Raw genomic sequence first — 21,084 nt, 5'->3', positions numbered from 1 at the left:
TTGTTTTCTCATGGTTACAGTGGCACTGATGGTTTTTTGTGACTTTTTAATAGCTGAAAGTGGAACCTTCTATAATTTCTTTGATTTTCTGGTTTTGTTTTTATTGGCCTTTTTAAAAAAAAAAAACAACTAGTTTTTTACTTTTTACTTTTTTAACTTTTTAAAACTTTTTTACTTTTTAGTAAGCTATTTATTTTTATTCTAGGACCAGGACCTTCTCAGTTAATTTGGAAGTAAGCACCATCTAAATGATCAGAAGGAGAACCTGGCTAAGGCTCTAAGTTTTTCTCATTCACTTTTTCGTTTATTCAGTCATTTATTAAATTGGCAGACATTGGTAGAACACCAACCAGCCCTGAACAGAGCAGTGGGCTCGACACCACGGTGGGGCAAACACAGATGAATGACACAGTTGTGACCACAAGTTAGTGGCTTAAGTTGAGTTTTAATTGGACTCACAAGTGTCTTCTCTTAGGAGACACAGAGATATCCAGGAGTAGACAATGGGTCTCTTGTATTAAATGTCATTAAAAAAATCTTTCCTGCCTTCAAAGTTGAAAAAAATAAAAAATAATACAAATGAATCTATATACAAAATGGGAACAGATTCACATAGAACACAAACTCATGGTTACCACAGGAGAGAGGGAGGGAGGGACAAATTAAGAGTATGGAATTAACAGATACAAACTAGTATACATAAAATAGATAAGTGATAAGGATTTACTATATAACATGGAATTATATTCAATATCTTGTAATAACCTATAATGTGCAAAAAAATCTCACTGGATCACTATGTTGCACACATGAAACAAATGCAATGTTGTAAAACAACTATACTTCAAAAAAAAAAGAAAAAGGTAACAAGACCTTCCTACTTATATATAAAATAACAAGAAAAAGTTATATGATTTTTTTAAACATGAAGAGTAATTTTTCTCATTAAATTTCTTTGTTTTTCTTGTTTCTGGTCACTAGGAATGATATCGCAGCTTGCAGAAAAATATAGTCTTCCTTTAAGGACAAGTTTTAGCTCTGCTCGAGGATTTTTCATTCAGATGACTACAGATTGTACAGCCCTACCCAATGATCAGCTTCCTTCAGAATTTATTAAGGTTCATTCTAGAGTTTTGGTTAGGAAATTATTGTTTCTGATTTTACAGAATTGCATTTACATATTTTCAGGCACTTCTTGAGTATTACATGACAAATTTCTGAATGTTTTGTGTATTGCTTCTCTTACTACTACTCACCCACCTAATAGCTTTACTAATCGAAAAGCAATTGAGAAGATTTTTTTAGAGAAATACCAAACACAGTGTTTCCCACAGTTCTGGGACCTTGGTATGGCTAAAAAAAGGAAAATGAAGAAAGAAAGTCCAAAAGGAAGTTTTGATCAAAGAAGTTTGGAAAGTACTGTACTACCTCTTCTCAATGCACATCTGCCTATTAAAGGTTTAATAAAAGTCCTAAAGTAGAGAAACTTGCTTGATTTTTTAAAATCTCGTATTGCCAAACCTTTGGGCCAGGGTGATATTTTTTTCTATATACATGTTAACTCCTCCACAATATACCAGTTTGGGAAAGTCTAACCCACTTTGTTTTCTCTGTCCCCAGGGAGTACCTTTTGACAAAAACAAACCATTCAACTTTTGGGTCTTTAAAATACCTATTGTATTACCAAGTAATGAGGGATGGATGAAGTAAAGAATGGGCTGAGAGTTAGTAATGGGGTTAGAGATTGAGTGAGGTTTGGATATGGGCCAAGGGCTAAGACAGGGAGGGATCAGAGAGGGAGTGAGGATTACTATCTACCATGCATATTATTACTTGGTAATAAAATGTAGTGTTTTAACATTTCTACATGGCTACTTTAAGGCCTGTAAAAATAGTCATGTCAGATGGACCAGCTTAAAAAATTCTGCTTTAACTTTAGAAGTGATCTTCCTTTTCTCTTTCACAAACATTATTTGGGATTTTTTGTGAGATTATTACCTGAAAAATTAAAGTGATTAACTGAAGTACCTATACTTCTATTGTTTTAAATCTGTATGTTTTATTTCATAAGAGTATATATGTATCTTGACATTTATTTTTTAATCTCCTAGCAGATTTCTAAAGTGAAAAATTCTTACAGCTTTACATCAGCAGATTTAATTAAAATGAATGAAAGATGCCAAGAGTCTTTGAGAGAAATCTATCACATGACTTACATGTAAGAGCACTTGAAATTTTTGAATACTGAATTAAACTCATTTAATTTGAGGTACTATAAGTTTCATTAATTGACTTTTTGTCTGGTTGTGGAAAATTGTAGTTACAAATGTTAGCAAGGAAAGACCATTTTCTGGAAAACCATTTAAAACTTTAAAGTCTGTCATTGTGATTGGGGTCACTGAGCCTCACAGAACATTCAGGGCAAATCTTAATTACAAAACCAAACCAAACAAACACATTATACTGTGTTATAGAAAAAGTTTGATACACAACCAAATTTCTACATTTCAGCAGTACTTCATTCATTCTTTTCATAAAGTTTTAAGAAATGTCATAATGACATGAGCTTGAAATACCTGTAGTATCACTGATACTTTTGTAGTATATATTCCACCATGATGTAGAACTTGGCACATCTGGGCTTATCTTGGGCCCAGATAAGTTTCATTAGGTTTATTCTTTTTCTTTAGTATGTAAGCCCTCAAATTCTCATGCCTTAGTACTTACATAACAATATCACAATAATGCCAGTCTTTTGCTGTTCATGAAATGGTAGCAATGTGTCTAGAAATAAGAACTAGGACATTGGTAAGCTGAGATGATAAAGATAAATGTTGGGCTTTCAAAACAATTTCAGAGCATAGACCAAAAAGATTATAAGATATAGTAAGCTGGAGAACATATTTCTCCATGTAAGGGAAAAACTTTTATATTATGTCACAATATGGTAACTGCCACATAAAAGCTTAAATAATTATGTTGTTAGGATATGTGTGTATGTGTGTGTGTGTGTGTGTGAGAGAGAGAGAGAGAGAGAAGAGAGAGAGAGAGGGAGAGAGAGAATGGGTGAGAGAAAATACATAATAGCTTTTGTGTTGAATTTAACACTGCAAAAACAAAATTATTAGCAGATGGGATCTGTTGAAGTATAATGAGGGCTTGCTTTGACCTATATAAAATATTTCTATTAATAAAAATTTATTTTATTAATATTTAATAAAAGGAGTTATTTTAAAAACTTGGTGTTAACACACTAGAAGATGGATTCTTTGCTACTAAGTAACTGTGACCTTGAGTATAAGCTTCAATTTCCTCATCTCTAAAATGAGGCAATAGAACAATAGACTTTACCTGTAGTGTACAATTCAAATGTGAATGTTATTTTACCTCAGACAATGAATTTAATATTGTTTTACAATTGCATTGTATGTGTCTCTGTAAAAGGCACTACTTGTCTTACCAAACATGTACTTTCAGGATAGTGTGCAAACTGCTTAGTGAGATTTATGAACATATTCATTGCTTACATAAACTGTCTGACACTGTGTCAATGCTGGATATGCTACTGTCATTTGCTCATGCCTGCACTCTTTCTGACTATGGTAAGTTACTTTCTTTGGGATAAATACGTTGCGTACTGAAATTTGTATTCCGGCCAAGCAATTTTATGTAACAATTATGAATGGTTTACATTTTTTTTTTTTACCTGAAATACAATGTCTTGCTTATGGTCCTAGACTAAGACTCAAAATAGAGAAAGTGAAATTATCCTTAAATTTTCTTTTAAAAGTCAGAAAATTATTTACTGAGAAATTGAGAAATCACAAAGAAAAAAAACCAGCAAGAAACTTTAAAGTTTCCCCAAATAAGAAAGACGGTATGATGGGAAAAGGTATTTTACAAAGATTTTTTTCATTTTTGATATTTCTGTATTTCTTATGGAAATGTTAAATTTTTCAATTGGTATTATATAGGCCAAAACTTTTCAATCTTTTATGTCTCTTTTGGGGTTAAAACCTTACATTAGAGACCAGCTATTTTAATAGTAGTTTTCTTAACTATTAAGATATTTGATGTTGCTTCATTTTGAGAGGGACCATTCTAAAACTCATAACTTATAAATAGTGAATTTTTGATGTTAAGAATGATTTAAAAATAGTAAAAAAAAATTTCTAATCAGCCTCACTTTTATAATGAATGCTTTCAAGTTTATCCATGTGTTTCATCTAGAAGCATGTAGCATTTTAATTTTTACTTGTCCTCCCACCCTCTTCACCTCAGAAATTATCTATACAGACCTGATCATTGTTTCTTGCTATAAATGAACAAATCTTTTGTGTCTGTTTTCTCTACCCTCTGAGATTTCTTTTTACACAAAATTTCTATAACTTTGGACATAAAATTATGTTTTTATTTGGTTTTACTCTATTTTTAGACCTCATTCAGAAAGCTAAGTATATCAAATTTGAAATAATGCTTAAGACAAGGATTAAGTAAACATGCAATTTTAGAGTACTTGTAAATTAATTATTTTAAAAGTGTTATCAATGGCTGATTGATTCATTTTAATTTATGCAAATCTGAAAAAGTTATGAACTCTTTTGGAGCCCAGCACAATGACACGGAGCTAAGTCTTAGATTTTTCTGGAAATGAATAAAAGTTGTGATGTGATTAGACTATGTCAATTATAATTTAGAAGGATTGGAGATAAAATGATACCTTAATGATATTGTTCCAAACTGACCCAGGTAAAATCACTGAAGTATAAACAGTATGTACATACCACAAAATCTTTAAGTATAAATATATTAATCCTTCAAAAACATTTTTCTCTTTAGTTCGGCCAGAGTTTACTGATACTTTAGCAATCAAACATGGATGGCACCCCATACTTGAAAAAATATCTGTGGAAAAACCTGTTGCCAACAATACCTATATTACGGAAGGGAGTAATTTTTTTATCATAACTGGACCAAATATGAGTGGGAAATCCACATATTTGAAACAGATTGCTCTTTGTCAGATTATGGCCCAGATTGGTAAGTTGTGGATTTACTTTATAATTACCAGTTCTGCTCCCTATTTAAAACATTTTGTGCCCACTGTTTTATTTTTATTTTTTTAACATCTTTATTGGAGTATAATTGCTTTACAATGTTGTGTTAGTTTCTGCTGTATAACAAAGTGAATCAGCTATTTGCTTACATATATCTCCATATCCACTCCCTCTTGCATCTCCCTTGCACCCTCCCTATCCACCCTTCTGGGTGCACCCTCCCTATCCACCCTTCTGGGTGGTCACAAAGCACCAAGCTGATCTTCCTGTGCTATGCAGCTGCTTCCCACTAGCTATCTGTTTTACATTTGTTAGTGTGTATATGTCAGTGCTACTCTCTCACTTTGTCCCAGCTTACCCTTCCCCCTCCCCGTGTCCTCAAGTCCATTCTCTACGTCTGCATCTTTATTCCTGTCCTGCCCCTAGGTTCATCAGAACCTTTTTTTTTTTTTTTAGATTCCATATATATGTGTTAGCATACAGTATTTGTTTTACTCTTTCTGAATTACTTCACTCTGCATGACAGACTCTAGGTCCATCCACCTCACTACAAATAACTCAATTTCGTTTCTTTTTATGGCTCAATAATATTCCATTGTATATATGTGTCACATCTTCTTTATCCACTCATCTGTGAATGGACAATTAGGTTGCTTCCATGTCCTGGCTATTGTAAATAGTGCTGCAATGAACATTGTGGTACATGACTCCTTTTGAATTATGGTTTTCTCAGGGTATGTGCCCAGTAGTGGGATTGCTGGGTCATTTGGTAGTTCTATTTTTAGCTTTTTAAGGAACCTCCATACTGTTCTCCATTGTGGCTGTATCAATTTACATGCCCACAAACAGTGTAGGAGGGTTCCCTTTTCTCCACACCCTCTCCAGCATTTATTGTTTGTACATTTTTTGATGATGGCCATTATGACCAGAGTGAGGTAATACCTCATTGTAGTTTTGATTTGCATTTCTCTAATGATTAGTGATGTTGAGCATCCTTTCATGTGTTTGTTGGCAATCTGTATAATGTCTTTGGAGAAATGTCTATTTAGGTCTTCTGCCCATTTTGGATTGGGTTGTTTGTTTTTTTGATATTGAACTGCATGAGTTCCTTGTATATTCTGGAGGTTAATCCTTTGTCAGTTGCTTTGTTTGCAAATATTTAATCCATTTGAAGTTTATTTTTGTGTATGGTGTTAGGGAGTGTTCTAATTTCATTCTTTTACATGTAGCTGTCCAGTTTTCCCAGGTCCACTTATTGAAGAGGCTGTCTTTTCTACATTGTATATTCTCGCCTCCTTTGTCAAAGGTAAGGTGACTATATGTGCATGGGTTTATCTCTGGGCTTTCTGTCCTGTTCCATTGATCTATATTTCTGTTTTTGTGCCAGTACCATACTGTCTTGATTACTATAGCTTTGTAGTATGTCTGAAGTCAGGGAGCCTGATTCCTCCAGTTCCATTTTTCTTTCTCAAGATTGCTTTGGCTATTTGAGGTCTTTTGTGTTTCCATACAAATTGTCAAATTTTTTGTTCTAGTTCTGTGAAAAATGCCACTGGTAATTTGATGGGGATTACTTTGAATCTGTAGCTGCTTTGGGTAATATAGTCACTTTCACAATATTGATTCTTCCAATCCAAGAACATAGTATATCTTCCCATCTGTTTGTATCATCTTTGACTTCTTTCATCAGTGTCTTGTAGTTTTCTGCATGCAGGTCTTTTGCCTCCTTAGGTATGTTTATTCCTAGGTATTTTATGTTTTTGTTGTTATGGTAAATGGGAGTGTTTCCTTGATTTCTCATTCTGTTTTTTTGTTGTTAGTGTATAGGAATGCAAGAGATTTCTGTGCATTAATTTTATATCCTGCTACTTTACCAAATTCATTGATTAGCTCTAGTAGTTTTCTGGTGGCATCTTTAGGATTTTCTATGTATAGTATCATGTCACCAGTAAACAGTGACAGTTTTACTTCTTCTTATCCTACTTGGATTCATTTCATTTTGTTGTTTTCTCTGACAGCAGTGGCTAAAACCTCCAAAAGTATGTTGAGTAATAGTGGTGAGAGTGGGCAACCTTGTCTTGTTCCTGATCTTAGAGGAAATGCTTTCAGTTTTTCACCATTGAGAATGATGTTGGCTGTAGGTTTGTCATATATGGCTTTTATCATGTTGAGGTAGGTTCCCTCTATGCCCACTTTCTGGAGAGTTTTTATCGTAAATGGGTGCTGAATGTTGTCAAAAGCTTTTCCTGCATCTATTGAGATTATCGTATGGTTTTTAATACTTCAGTTTCTTAATATGGTATATCACATTGATTGATTTGCATATATTGAATATATATTGCATATATCCCTTGCATTCCAGGGATAAACCCCACTTGATCATGGTGTATGATCCTTTTAATGTGCTGTTGGATTCTGTTTGCTAGTATTTTGTTGAGGATTTTTGCATCTATGTTCCTCAGTGATATTGGCCTGTAGTTTTCTCTCTTTGTGACATCTTTTTCTGGTTTTGGTATCAGGGTGATGGTGGCCTCGTAGAATGAGTTTGGGAGTGTTTCTCCCTCTGCTATATTTTGGAAGAGTTTGAGAGGGATACGTGTTAGCTCTTCTCTAAATGTTTGATAGAATTTGCCTGTGAAGCCATCTGGTCCTGGACTTTTGTTTGTTGGAAGATTTTTAATCACAGTTTCTATTTCAGTGCTTGTGATTGGCTTGTTCATGTTTTCTATTTCTTCCTGGTTCAGTCTTGAAAGTTTGTGCATTTCTAAGAATTTGTCCATTTCTTCCAGGTTGTCCCATTTATTGACATATAGTTGCTTGTAGTAGTCTCTCATGATCCTTGTATTTCTGCAGTTTCAGTTGTTACTTCTCCTTTTTCATTTCTAATTCTGTTGATTTGAGTCTTCTCCCTTTTTTTCCTGATGAGTCTGGCTAATGGTTTATCAGTTTTGTTTATTTTCTCACAGAACCAGCTTTTAGTTTTATTGGTCTTTGCTGTTGTTTCCTTCATTTCTTTTTCGTTTGTTTCTGATCTGATCTTTATGATTTCTTTCCTTCTGCTAACTTTGGGGTTTTTTTGTTCTTCTTTCTCTAATTGCTTTAGGTGTAAGGTTAGGTTGTTTATTTGAGATTTTTCTTGTTTCTTGAGGTAGGATTGTATTGCTATAAACTTCCCTCTTAGAACTGCTTTTGCTGCATCCCATAGGTTTTGGGTCATCATGTTTTCATTGTCATTTGTTTCTAGATATTTTTTGATTTCCTCTTTGATTTCTTCAGTGATCTCTTGGTTGTTTATTAGCGTATTGCTTAGCCTCCACGTGTTTGGTTTTTTTAAAATTTTTTTCCCGTACTTGATATGTAGTCTCATAGCGTTGTGATTGGGAAAGATACTTGATATGATTTCAATTTTCTTAAATTTACCAAGGCTTGATTTGTGACCCAAGATATGGTCTTTCCTGGAGAATGTTCCATGAGCACTTGAGAAGAAAGTGTATTCTGTGGTTTTTGGATGGAATGTCCTATAAATATCAATTAGGTCCATCTTGTTTAATGTGTCATTTAAAACTTTTGTTTCCTTATTTATTTTCTGTTTGGATGATTTGTTGATTGGTGTAAGTGGGGTGTTAAAGTCACCAACTATTATTGTGTTACTCTTGATTTCCCTGTTTATGGCTGTTAGCATTTGTCTTATGTATTGAGGTGCTCCTATGTTGGGTGGGTAAATATTTACAGTTGTTATATCTCATTCTTGGATTGATCCTTTGGTCATTATGTAGTGTCCTTTGTCTCTTACAATAGTCTTTATTTTAAAGTCTATTTTTCTGATATGAGAATTGCTACTCCAGCTTTCTTTTGTTTTCCATTTGCATGGAATATCTTTTTCCCATCCCTTCATTTTCAGTCTGTATGTGTCCCTAGATCTGAAGTGGGTCTCTTGTAGAGAGCATATGTATAGGTCTTGTTTTTGTATCCGTTAAGCCAATCTGTATCTTTTGGTTGGAGCACTTAACCCATTTACATTTAAGGTAATTATCGATATGTATGGTCCTATTACCATTTTAATTGTTTTGGCTTTGTTTTTGTAGGTCTTTTCCTTCTTTTGTGTTTCCTGCCAAGAGAAGTTCCTTTAGCATTTGTTGTAAAGCTGGTTTGGTGGTGCTGAATTCTTATCTTTTGCTATCTATAAGGGTTTTTTTTTTTAAAGATTATTTTTAAAATTTATTTGTTTTTGGCTGTGTTGGATCTTCATTGCTGTGCGCAGGGGTTTCTCTATTTATGGCGAGCGGGGGCTACTCTTCATTGTGGTGCGCGGCTTCTCATTGTGGTGGCTTCTATTGTTGTGAGCACGGGCTCTAGGTGCGTGGGCTTCAGTAGTTGTGGCACATGGGTTCAGTAGTTGTGGCTCATGGGTTCTAAAGCGCAGGCTCAGTAGTTGTGGTGCACTGGCTTAGTTGCTCCACAACATGTGGATCTTCCCAGACCAGGGCTCAAACCCATGTCCCCTGCCTTGGCAGGTGGATTCTTAACCACTGCACTACCAGGGAAATCCCTTGTCTGTAAAGGTTTTAATTTCGCCATCGAATCTGAATGAGATCCTTGCTGGGTAGAGAAATCTTGGTTGTAGGTTTTTCCCTTTCATCACTTTAAATACGTCCTGCCACTCCCTTCTGGCTTGCAGAGTTTCTTCTGAAAGATCAGCTGTTAACCTGATGGGGAATCCCTTGTATATTATTTGTTGCTTTTCCCTTGCTGCTTTTAATATTTTTTTCTTCATATTTAATTTTTGATAGTTTGATTAATATGTGTCTTGGTGTGTTTCTCTTTGGGTTTATCCTGTATGGGACTCTCTGCACTTCCTGGACTTGATTGACTATTTCCTTTACCATGTTATCGAAATTTTCGACTATAATCTCTTCAGACATTTTCTCAGACCCTTTCTTTTTGTCTTCTTCTGGGACCCCTGTAATTCGAATGTTCCCATGTTTAATGTTGTCCCAGAGGCCTCTGAGCCTGTCCTCAATTCTTCTCATTGTTTTTCTTTATTCTACTCCCTGGCAATTATTTCCACCATTTTATCTTCTAGCTCACTTATCTGTACTTCTGCCTCAGTTATTCTGCTATTGATTCCTTCTAGAGTATTTTTAATTTCAATTATTGTGTTGTTCATCACTGCTTGTTTGCTCTTTAGTTCTTCTAGATGCTTTTTAAATGTTCTTGTATTTTCTCCATTCTGTTTCCAAGAGTTTGGATCATCTTTACTATCATTACTCTGAATTCTTTTTCAGGTAGTTTGCGCATTTCGGCTTCATTTGTTTGGTCTTAATGGTTTTTACTTTGCTCCTTCGTCTGTAACGTACTTTTTTGTCATTTCATTTTTTATTTTTTTGATGGGTTGTGCTGCATTCCTGTCTTACTGGTTTTTTGGCCTGAGGCGTCCAGCACCAGAGTTTGCAGGCAGTTGGATAGAGCTGGGTCTTGGTGCTGATATGAGGACCTCCAGGAGGCCTCACTCCAATTGATATTCCCTGGGGTCTGAGGTTCTCTGTTAGTCCAGTGATTTGGATTTGGAGCTCCCACCACAGGAGCTCAGGCCTGACCTCCAGCCTGGGAACCAAGATTCCGCAAGCTGCATGGCGCGGCAAAAAAAGAAAGAAAAGAAAGGAGCAGTACAATATCAAAGAATAATAAACAAAATAAAGTTAAAAGATAAAAAATATATTAGGAAAAATAAAAATATAATTGAAACAACTGCAACAAGGTAAAATAAAACAACAGAAAAAAAAAAAAAAAGGAGGGCCTCCGGGGGGAACAGGCCAAAAGGAGAGAACAATAACAAAGTATAAAGAATAAAAGAAAATTAGAAAAATAAAATATTTATTAGGAAAAATAAAAATATAAATGAATCAACAACAATGAATCAACAAGGAAAAATAGAAACCGAATCTAAAAGAGGGGGAAAAAAACGTCTTGGCTTTGGGGGTGGAGTTGAGGGGGGTGAACTTAACAAGGGGTGGGGTTTAGGGCAGGGCAGCACCTAGGCGGGTGGGGGGTGACGTTTGAGCATGGGGTGGTGACTAGGCTGAGAACTCATGCAGCCAGAAAAGGCCTTGGTGGTGGGGCCTAGGTAGGGTGACATTCAAATGTGGGGTGGAGCCTCTACTTAGGACCTGTGCTGAAGGGGAGAGGCAGCACGTGGAAAGGAGGGCCTCTGGAGTGTGGGGTTCTGGAGTTTGGAGATAAGGCCCTGAGGGAGGGTGTGTGGGTGGGATTTAGGTCCAGCGCATTGGAGGGTGTCTCCAAGTGTAGAGGTAGGGCCCTGGGTGGGGGTGTAGGGGCGGGGCTTGGGCTCTGCACATCAGGAGGGAGCCTCCGAAGGCAGAGGATTAGTCCTGGGAACCCAGCAGGCTCCCCGGTGCCTAAGTGGACAGGGAATTCCCAGCACTGGCTGTGTTCCCTTCCTCCTCTGCATGCCCCACCCCACCGTGTCTTCCAGTGTCTCCTCCAGGGTCTCCCCCGTCCCTGCTGGACCCCTAACCGTGGGTGGGTCCCACTGGGTGTAGGAATACCTATCCTCCCCCAGCCACCCTTCAGGGGTGCCAGTCTCGGAGGTCCGGCCTTTACTTTTGCTCTCCTCCCTCCCTCCCACTCCCTCAGGACCCGCCAGGCTGGAGCGGGTCTTGGTGGGCAGAGGATCAGGCCTTGGATCTCAGCAGGGTCCTGGGGGCCCAAGTGGGCAGGGGAAACCTGGCCACACTCCCTTTTGATTCTCTGCCCTCCCAATGGTTCCCCAATTTCCCCCTTCGGGTGTGGGATCCCTTCCCCTCCCCCAGCTGCCCCTCAGGAGCACCAGTCCCATCCCACCTCCACTTCTCCTCCCGCTTCACTCCCCACATGCCCCACGTCCTACCCGGTCGCTGGGGGTTCCTCCCATCCCCTTAGGTGTCCGTGGCCCTCCAGTGGTGCCTGGTAGGTGCCCTAGTTGTGCAGAGACACGAATTCTACATCCTCCTAGTTCACCATCTTGACTCCGCCTGTATCCAGTATTTTAGATCTAGGTGCGTAATTAACCCAAGAACAGTTTGGAGTAGATTTTCTTACCTAAAAGTATAATAGTGTCTAATATATATACATACCATAAGTTTTACTATTTGGTATTTATTAAGCTCCATCCAGTTTGGATTACATTGTACTGAAAATTTTGTGGGATATAACAAAAGTAGAAATTGCCTTACAATAGCTATTAGTGTTGCATCAACTACTGCTAAACTGAATCATATAATTACCTGAGATTCAAAAAGTTCGTTGGGAGGAAAAGTGAAATAAGTAGGATAAACTGCTGCTTCTAATAACCCATGTAAGATTTTCCCCAAATTATAACATTGGGCACAGAAACATTTCCCTTACTTAATTTAAGGGGTACCAATAACTTGGCTACAGCAACTGATATATTACACACATGTGTGTATACACACACATGTAAATGGCTATCACTGGCCCAACATTGTTACATATTTCTTGTCATAGAGGCATACTCACTGCTTATCTCTGAAAACTGGGTTCCTTGAGGACTATATGAATCAGAGATGAGATGATTGGTCCTAATGCAGTGGTTCTCAAGCAGGGATGATTTTGGTTCCCCTCATCCCCTGGAATTTGGCAATGTCTGGAGACATTTTTAATCGTAACAACTGAGGGGAGTATAAAATCCAGAGATGCTGCTAAATATCCTGCAATGCACAGAACAGCCACCTTCTCCATTTCACCCACCCCACCCCAGTCCACACACATACACAAGAAAGATTTATCCAGCCCAAGATGTGGTTGAAAAACCTTGGTCTAGTGTAATGGATTGTAAGAGAAATACAGCAATAGCAATATTGATCATACAGTACAAATTTACCCTTACTACCGGGAAAGAAAATTAGAGATGAACGAATGAATGAATAAAGAGTAAATATTTTATTGAGTTTATAGTTTAAAAGGCCATCTTAGATAACTTCCCTCCCCTTATAAGAATACTGATTCATACGTTACATGATAATCTTACTTCTGTTTGAATTGTTATAAGGAGTTCTATCCTTTAAAAAAACAGGCTATCTAATTGTTGGATAGCTGTAATTGTTAGAACATTCATTATACTGATTTGAAATTTAACTTCCTATAACTTCTACTCACTAGTCCTAATTGTTATCATCTATGCATTTCAGAATCATCTAGTATCTCCTGAGAATAGCCTCTCAAATATTTGAAGAAAATTACTATTACTCTACTTCTCTTGTCACTGTCCATCTTCAGCCTCTGATCATAAAGGAAACAGTAGGACTTGAAAGGCACCAAAGTTAAGAATACAGGCTTTGGAGCTAGACCTAGCTTGTCTAGTTACTGGCTGTATGATCTTAGGCAAATTATTTAACCTCCTTAGTTTTTCTATCTGTAAATAAAAATTATAATAGTACCTATGTCTAAGAAGTGTTGTAAAGATTAAGCGAGATAATATATATAAAATCCTGTGGACTTAAGGGAAGGGTATGAGAAAGAAGGAGACTTTCCAGATAGAGGTAAGAGAATGTTCCAAAGCACAGAAGCAAAAAACAGTATGATGTTCCCAAGGAACCACAAGGAATCCAGAGGCTTAGTGGTTCTTTTGCTTTGTAGAACAAAGAGTGGCTGTGAGAAGTGGCAGGCTTAAAGCTGGAGAGATGGGCAGGAGTCAGATTGTGAAGGGCCTTAGATACTTAATGGAAGAGATAGAACTTTATCCAGAAATCTGTAGGGAGCTATTGAAATTTAAGTAGGAGAATGGCACAATTGGACTTGAGTTTTAGATAGCTCACTCTGGTTAATGTACGGTTAGAGGAGAGCCAGGTTAGAAGCAAAATAGCAGCCAGTAGGTTTCTTTGATATAATGATAAGTTGAGAGCCTTTTAGGTGGAGATAACAGAGAAGGGAAAATATTAACATATACCATATACGCGATATTCTATACTTGATATTTTCACATTTATTTTCACATTTAATCCTTTTGGCAATCCTATGAGAAAGCTGTATTTAAGATAGCTGCTTTCTGAGGTGCGATAATTATAATTGCCACTATTATTATTATTACTTTTATTTTTATTAGTATTATCCTGACTTTTGCTTTCTCTTCCTGCTAGTCCTTATTATTCAGAGATAGATCCTATTCTTCACCTTTGCCTTTCTTTTATTTTATTTTGTTTGTTTTTTGTTTTTTTGCGGTACGCGGGCCTCTCACTGTTGTGGCCTCTTCCGTTGAGGAGCACAGGCTCCGGACGCGCAGGCTCAGCAGCCATGGCTCACGGGCCCAGCCGCTCCGTGGCATGTTGGATCTTCCTGGACCGGGGCACGAACCCGTGTCCCCTGCATCAGCAGGCTGACTCTCAACCACTGTGCCACCAGTGAAGCCCTGCCTTTGTTTTAAATCCTGTACTAATCTGGCTGTGTTTGTTCACCCCCATTATTTCACCATTTTGTCTGTACAGAGTTCTGTATACTTGATACTTTTCCCATTCAACTATTTGTATATTTTTATCTTCCTATGGTTTTAGAATGCCTTTTATATCCCACTTTGTAGAGAGGTATATTAATCAGATTGATTTGTTTTCAAAAGATGAGTATTTTAGATTAGTTAGCCTGATAATTTCTCAGACAGAAACAGTCTTGTGGATGAAAATTTACCTTATTAAAAAAAGGACATATTTAAAGTGATGAAGGAGAAAAACCTACAACCAAGATCTGATTCAGCAAGGATCTGATTCAGATTTGAGGGAGAAATTAAAACCTTTACAGACAAGCAAAAGCTGAGAGAGTTCACCCCACCAAACCAGATTTACAACAACTGCTAAAGGATCTTCTCTAGTCAAGAAACACAAGAGAAGGAAAAGACCTACAATAACAAACCCAAAACAATTAAGAAAATGGGAATAGGAACATACATATCGATAATTACCTTAAATGTAAATGGTCTAAACGCTCCCACCAAAAGACACAGATTGGCTGAATGGATACAAAAACAAGACCCATATATATGCTGTCTATAAGAGACCCACTTCAGACCTAGAGACACATACAAACTGAAAGTGAGGGGATGGAAAAAGATATTCCATGCAAATGGAAACCAAAAGAAAGCTGGAGTAGCAATTCTCGTATCAGACAAAATAGACTGTAAAATAAAGACTATTAGAAGAGACAAAGAAGGACACTACATAATGATCAAGGGATCAATCCAAGAAGAAGATATAACAATGGTAAATATTTATGCACCCAACATAGGAGCACCTCAAAACGTAAGGCAAATACTAACAGCCATAAAAGGGGAAATTGACAGTAAAACGTTCATAGTAGGGGACTTTAACACCCCACTTTCACCAATGAACAGATCATCCAAACAGAAAATAAATAAGGAAAAAAAGCTTTAAATGACACATTAAACAAGATGGACTTAATTGATATTTATAGGACATTCCATCCAAAAACAACAGAATACACATTTTTCTCAAGTGCTCATGGAACATTCTCCAGGATAGAGCATATCTTGGGTCACAAATCAAGCCATGGTAAATTTAAGAAAATTGAAATTTTATCAAGTATCTTTTCCGACCACAATGCTATGAGACTAGATATCAATTACAGTACAAGATATGTAAAAAATACAAACACATGGAGGCTAAACAGTACACTACTTAATAACGAAGTGATAACTGAAGAAATCAAAGAGGAAATCAAAAAATACCTAGAAACAAATGACAATGGAGACACAATGACCCAAAACCTATGGGATGCAGCAAAAGCAGTTCTAAGAGGGAAGTTTATAGCAATACAGTCCTACCTTAAGAAACAGGAAACATCTCGAAAAAACAACCTAGCCTTGCACCTAAAGCAATGAGAAAGAAGAACAAAAAAACCCCAAAGTTAGCAGAAGGAAAGAAATCATAAAGATCAGATCAGAAATAAATGAAAAAGAAATGAAGGGAACGATAGCAAAGATCAGTAAAACTAAAAGCTTGTTCTTTGAGAAGATAAACATAATTGGTAAACCATTAGCCAGACTCATCAAGAAAAAAAGGGAGAAGACTCAAATCAATAGAATTAGAAATGAAAAAGGAGAAGTAACAACTGAAACTGCAGAAATACAAAAGACGATGAGAGATTACTACAAGCAACTCTATGCCAATAAAATGGACAACCTGGGAGAAATGGACAAATTCTTAGAAATGCACAACCTGCCAAGACTGAATTAGGAAGAAATAGAAAATATGAACAGACCAATCACAAGCACTGAAATAGAAACTGTGATTAAAAATCTTCCAACAAACAAAAGTCCAGGACCAGATGGCTTCACAGGCGAATTCTGTCAAACATTTAGAGAAGAGCTAACACCTATCCTTCTCAAACTCTTCCAAAATATAGCAGAGGGAGGAACACTCCCAAACTCATTCTACGAGGCCACCATCACCCTGATACCAAAACCAGACAAGGATGTCATAAAGAAAGAAAACTACAGGCCAATATCACTGAGGAACATAGATGCAAAAATCCTCAACAAAATGCCAGCAAACAGAATCCAACAGCACATTAAAAGGATCATACACCATGATCAAGTGGGGTTTACCCCGGGAATGTAAGGATTCTTCAATATATGCAAATCAATCAATGTGATACACCATATTAACAAATTGAAGGAGAAACACCATATGATCATCTCAGTAGATGCAGAGAAAGCTTTTGACAAAATTCAACACCCATTTATGATAAAAACCTTGTAGAAAGTAGGCATAGAGGGAACTTTCCTCAACATAATAAAGGCCATATATAACAAACCCACAGGCAACATCGTCCTCAATGGTGAAAAACTGAAAGCATTTCCTCTAAGATCAGGAACAAGACAAGGTTGCCCACTCTCACCAGTCTTATTCAACATAGTTTTGGAAGTTTTAGCCACAGCAATCAGAGAAAAAAAGGAAATAAAAAGGAATCCAAATCATGAAAGAAGAAGTATAGCTGTCATTGTTTGCAGATGACATGATACTATACATAGAGAATCCTAAAGATGCTACCAGAAAACTACTAGAGCTAATCAATGAATTTGGTAAAGTAGCAGGATATAAAATTAATGCACAGAAATCTTTGGCATTCCTATACACTAATGATGAAAAATCTGAATGTGAAATCAAGAAAACACTCCCATTTACCATTACAGCAAAAAGAATAAAATATCTAGGAATAAACCTACCTAAGGAGACAAAAGACCTGTATGCAGAAAATTATAAGACACTGATGAAAGAAATTAAAGATGATACAAATAGATGGAGAGATATACCATGTTCTTGGATTGGAAGAATGAATATTGTGAAAATGACTCTACTACCCAAAGCAATCTATGGATTCAGTGCAATCCCTATCAAACTACCAATGGCAATTTTCACAGAACTAGAACAAAAAATTTCAGAATTTATATGGAAACACAAAAGACCCCGAATAGCCAAGTTAATCTTGAGAAAGAAAAACGGAGCTGGAGGAATCAGGCTCCCTGACTTCAGCCTATACTACAAAGCTACAGTAATCAAGACAGTATGCTACTGGCATAAAAACAGAAATATAGATCAATGGAACAGGATAGAAAGCCCAGAGATAAACCCATGCACATATGGTCACCTTATCTTTTCTAAAGGAGGCAGGAATGTACAGTGGAGAAAGGACAGCCTCTTCAATAAGTGGTGCTGGGAAAACTGGACAGCTACATGTAAAAGTATGAGTTTAGAACACTCCCTAACACCATACACAAAAATAAGCTCAAAATGGATTAAAGACCTAAATGTAAGGCAAGAAACTATCAAACTCTTAGAGGAAAACATAGGCAGAGCACTCTATGACAAAAATCACAGCAAAATCCTTTTAGACCCACCTCCTAGAGAAATGGAAATAAAAATAAACAAATGGGACCTAATGAAACTTCAAAGCTTTTGCACAGCAAAGGAAACCAAAAGACCAAAAGACAACCCTGAGAATTGGAGAAAATATTTGCAAATGAACCAACTGGCAAATGATTAATCTCCAAAATTTACAAGCAGCTCATGCAGCTCAATAACAAAAAAACAAACAACCCAATCCAAAAATGGGCAGAAGACCTAAATAGACATTTCTCCAAAGAAGATATAGAGTGCCCACAAACACATGAAAGAATGCTCAACATCATTAATCATTAGAGAAATGCAAATCAAAACTACCATGAGATATCATCTCACACCGGTCAGAATGTCCATCATCAAAAAATCTAGAAACAATAAATGCTGGAGAGGGTGTGGAGAAAAGGGAACACTCTTGCACTGCTGATGGGAATGTGGGTTGATACAGCCACTATGGAGAACAGTATGGAGGTTCCTTAAAAAACTACAAATAGAACTACCATATGACCCAGCAATCCCACTACTGGGCATATACCCTGAGAAAACCATAATTCAAAAATAGTCATGCAGCTCTATTTACAATAACCAGGAGATGGAAACAACCTAAGTGTTCATCATCGGATGAATGGATAAAGAAGATATGGCACATATATACAATGGAATATTACTCAGCCATAAAAAGAAACAAAATTGGGGCTTCTCTGGTGGTGCAGTGGTTGAGAGTCCACCTGCTAATGTAGGGGGTGCGGGTTCATGCCCCGGTCCGGGAAGATCCCACATACCGCGGAGCGGCTGGGCCTGTGAGCCATGGCTGCTGAGCCTGCGCATCCGGAGCCTGTGCTCGGCAACGGGAGAGCCCACAACAGTGAGAGCCCGTGTACCACAAAAAAAAAAAAAAAAAAAAGTAACGAAATTGAGGTATTTGTAGTGAGGTGGATGGACCTAGAGTCTGTCATACAGAGTGAAGTAAATCAGAAAGAGAAAGACAAATACCGTATGCTAACACATATATATGGAATCTAAGGGGAAAAAATGTCATGAAGAACCTAGGGGTAAGACAGGAATAAAGAAACAGACCTACTAGAGAATGGACTTGAGGATATGTGGAGGGGAAAGGGTAAGCTGTGACAAAGTGAGAGAGTGTCATGGACATATATACACTACCAAACATAAAATAGATAGCTAGTGGAAGCAGATGCATAGCACAGGGAGATCAGCTCGGTGCTTTGTGACCACCTAGAAGGGTGGGATAGGGAGGGTGGGAGGGAGGGAGACGCAAGAGGGAAGAGATATGGGAACATATGTATGTGTATAACTGATTCACTTTGGTATAAAGCAGAAACTAACACACCATTGTAAAGCAATTTTACTCCAATAATAATGTAAAAAATAAATAAGAAATAAAGATCAGCTGTTAACCTTAAAAAACAAAATTAAGTGTTTTGCATTCATTCTAATTATGGGTATTTCTGTACTCTTCTAATAACAGATATTTCCTAATATATCTTTCTATAATGATTTTATCAACTTGAGCTTCGTAACCATTTCCTTCAGATTTACATATTTTGAGAGTTCTTTATCATGTAAATATATAAAATTTTTGTCATGTTTATAACTTTTCTAATATACTTGTATATATATTATCTATTTTCAGCTTCCAAATAACTGTACAATAGGTAGGATAAGTATTTCCATTTTTTATGTGAGGAAGATGAAGCTGGGAGAATTAAGTGCTGTCCAAGGTTGTACAGTAAATGACAGGGCTGGGGCCACATCTTCTAGTTCCATACCCAGTGATCTTTCCACCACATTAATTCTTAGACAGGCTAGTAAATAATCTGAGTTGGTGGAAAGTGCAAAATGTTAGTAGTACTTATGTTTTATAAAAGCATCTCAGTTTACTTTGACCTTATATTTTATAGGATCATATGTTCCAGCAGAATATGCTTCCTTTAGAATTGCTGAACAGATTTTTACAAGAATAAGTACTGATGATGATATTGAAACAAATTCATCAACATTTATGAAGGAAATGAAAGAGGTACCCAAGCTCAACTTTTCTTCTGTTAAAAGTATATTGAATTCTCCTATTAATGGTCAGTTATAACATAAGAAAGTATTCTTATACTAAAGCATGCAGATGTGTTTATACTCCTCTACAAGAGCCAGAGGGCAGTCAAAGACAGCTTCCTAATTTCTGTCTTATGTGGAAATGGAAGCAAATGTTTTAATGAAAAATACAGCTTTAAAGAAAAAGCTAATATTATTGAGTGATAAAAATGCGCATTCATGTTTTTGTGTGAAATATATAAAAGACTTCAGAAAACAATGACCTATTCAGGAACATTTTGCATAATATCTATTGTTCCTGTTAGGCTTGATTTTAAAATAAAAGATCACTGTGTTAAAAGGCTTTTAAAAATCATCCACTTCTGTGCTCTTGTAGAATTTTCACTTCCTCTAACAAAGTACGTATCATCACCTATTTTTGATCTGAGCAAATGTCAAGTAAGCTTGAAGGGCTAAAGGAATTCAGTACAGCTCTTGGGCTATCTTTAGTAGGTAGGAGTTATTGGATCACTATGCAGATAACTTTTTTTCTTTAGATAGCGGGAGAATAAAGTTATTTGCCCACAGTATATGATATTTATATAATTATTTAGTATGTGTTGACTATATATGGGAGAATATAACAATATACTAGGTGTTTGAGGTGTATTTTTAAGTGGTCCTAGCTCTCAAGAAGCTTAATTCTATGGAAAGGTAAAATGGCCATGAAGGTTACTATTGTGTCATGTCATACGTCTTTATTGGGCATGGGTTTAAGTTTCTTTAATTGGGAATCAATGGACTTGGATGCTTTTCCCTAAATTTTTCTTTTCATTTTTACTGGCTATAGAGATGGTAAAATAAATTTGAGAGATAGTTCCGCGCATTTTATGACAACAATTGATTAATCATTTGTAGAGAAGAAAATGACCATCTTTGTGCTTTATTTAAACATTTAATTCATTGGTTTATTTCACTGTATCTGAAATATCAATATTCTAGATAATGTTTATTTACCCTGTTGTCTCATACACATATGCATATGACTATTTATG

At 36.6% G+C, this 21,084-nt stretch overlaps 1 protein-coding gene across 1 annotated transcript in view; it reads left to right on the top strand.

The window, feature by feature from the left end:
• Positions 1-21,084, top strand: part of MSH4 (mutS homolog 4) — a gene marked incomplete at both ends in the record, with an annotated part of 97,174 nt that overhangs the window by 58,653 nt on the left and 17,437 nt on the right. The window contains 5 exons of the mRNA XM_082863144.1: positions 982-1,118; positions 2,115-2,218; positions 3,478-3,602; positions 4,840-5,040; positions 19,903-20,021. Of these exons, the coding sequence (XP_082719270.1) occupies positions 982-1,118; positions 2,115-2,218; positions 3,478-3,602; positions 4,840-5,040; positions 19,903-20,021 (686 nt within the window). The remainder of the gene's footprint in view (positions 1-981; positions 1,119-2,114; positions 2,219-3,477; positions 3,603-4,839; positions 5,041-19,902; positions 20,022-21,084) is intronic.

Source organism: Leucopleurus acutus (genome assembly GCF_964270905.1).
Source record: "Leucopleurus acutus genome assembly, chromosome: 2".
Taxonomy (NCBI): Eukaryota; Metazoa; Chordata; class Mammalia; order Artiodactyla; family Delphinidae; genus Leucopleurus; species Leucopleurus acutus.
Note: the sequence above shows the minus strand (reverse complement) of the source record. Positions and strands in the feature narration are given on the sequence as shown.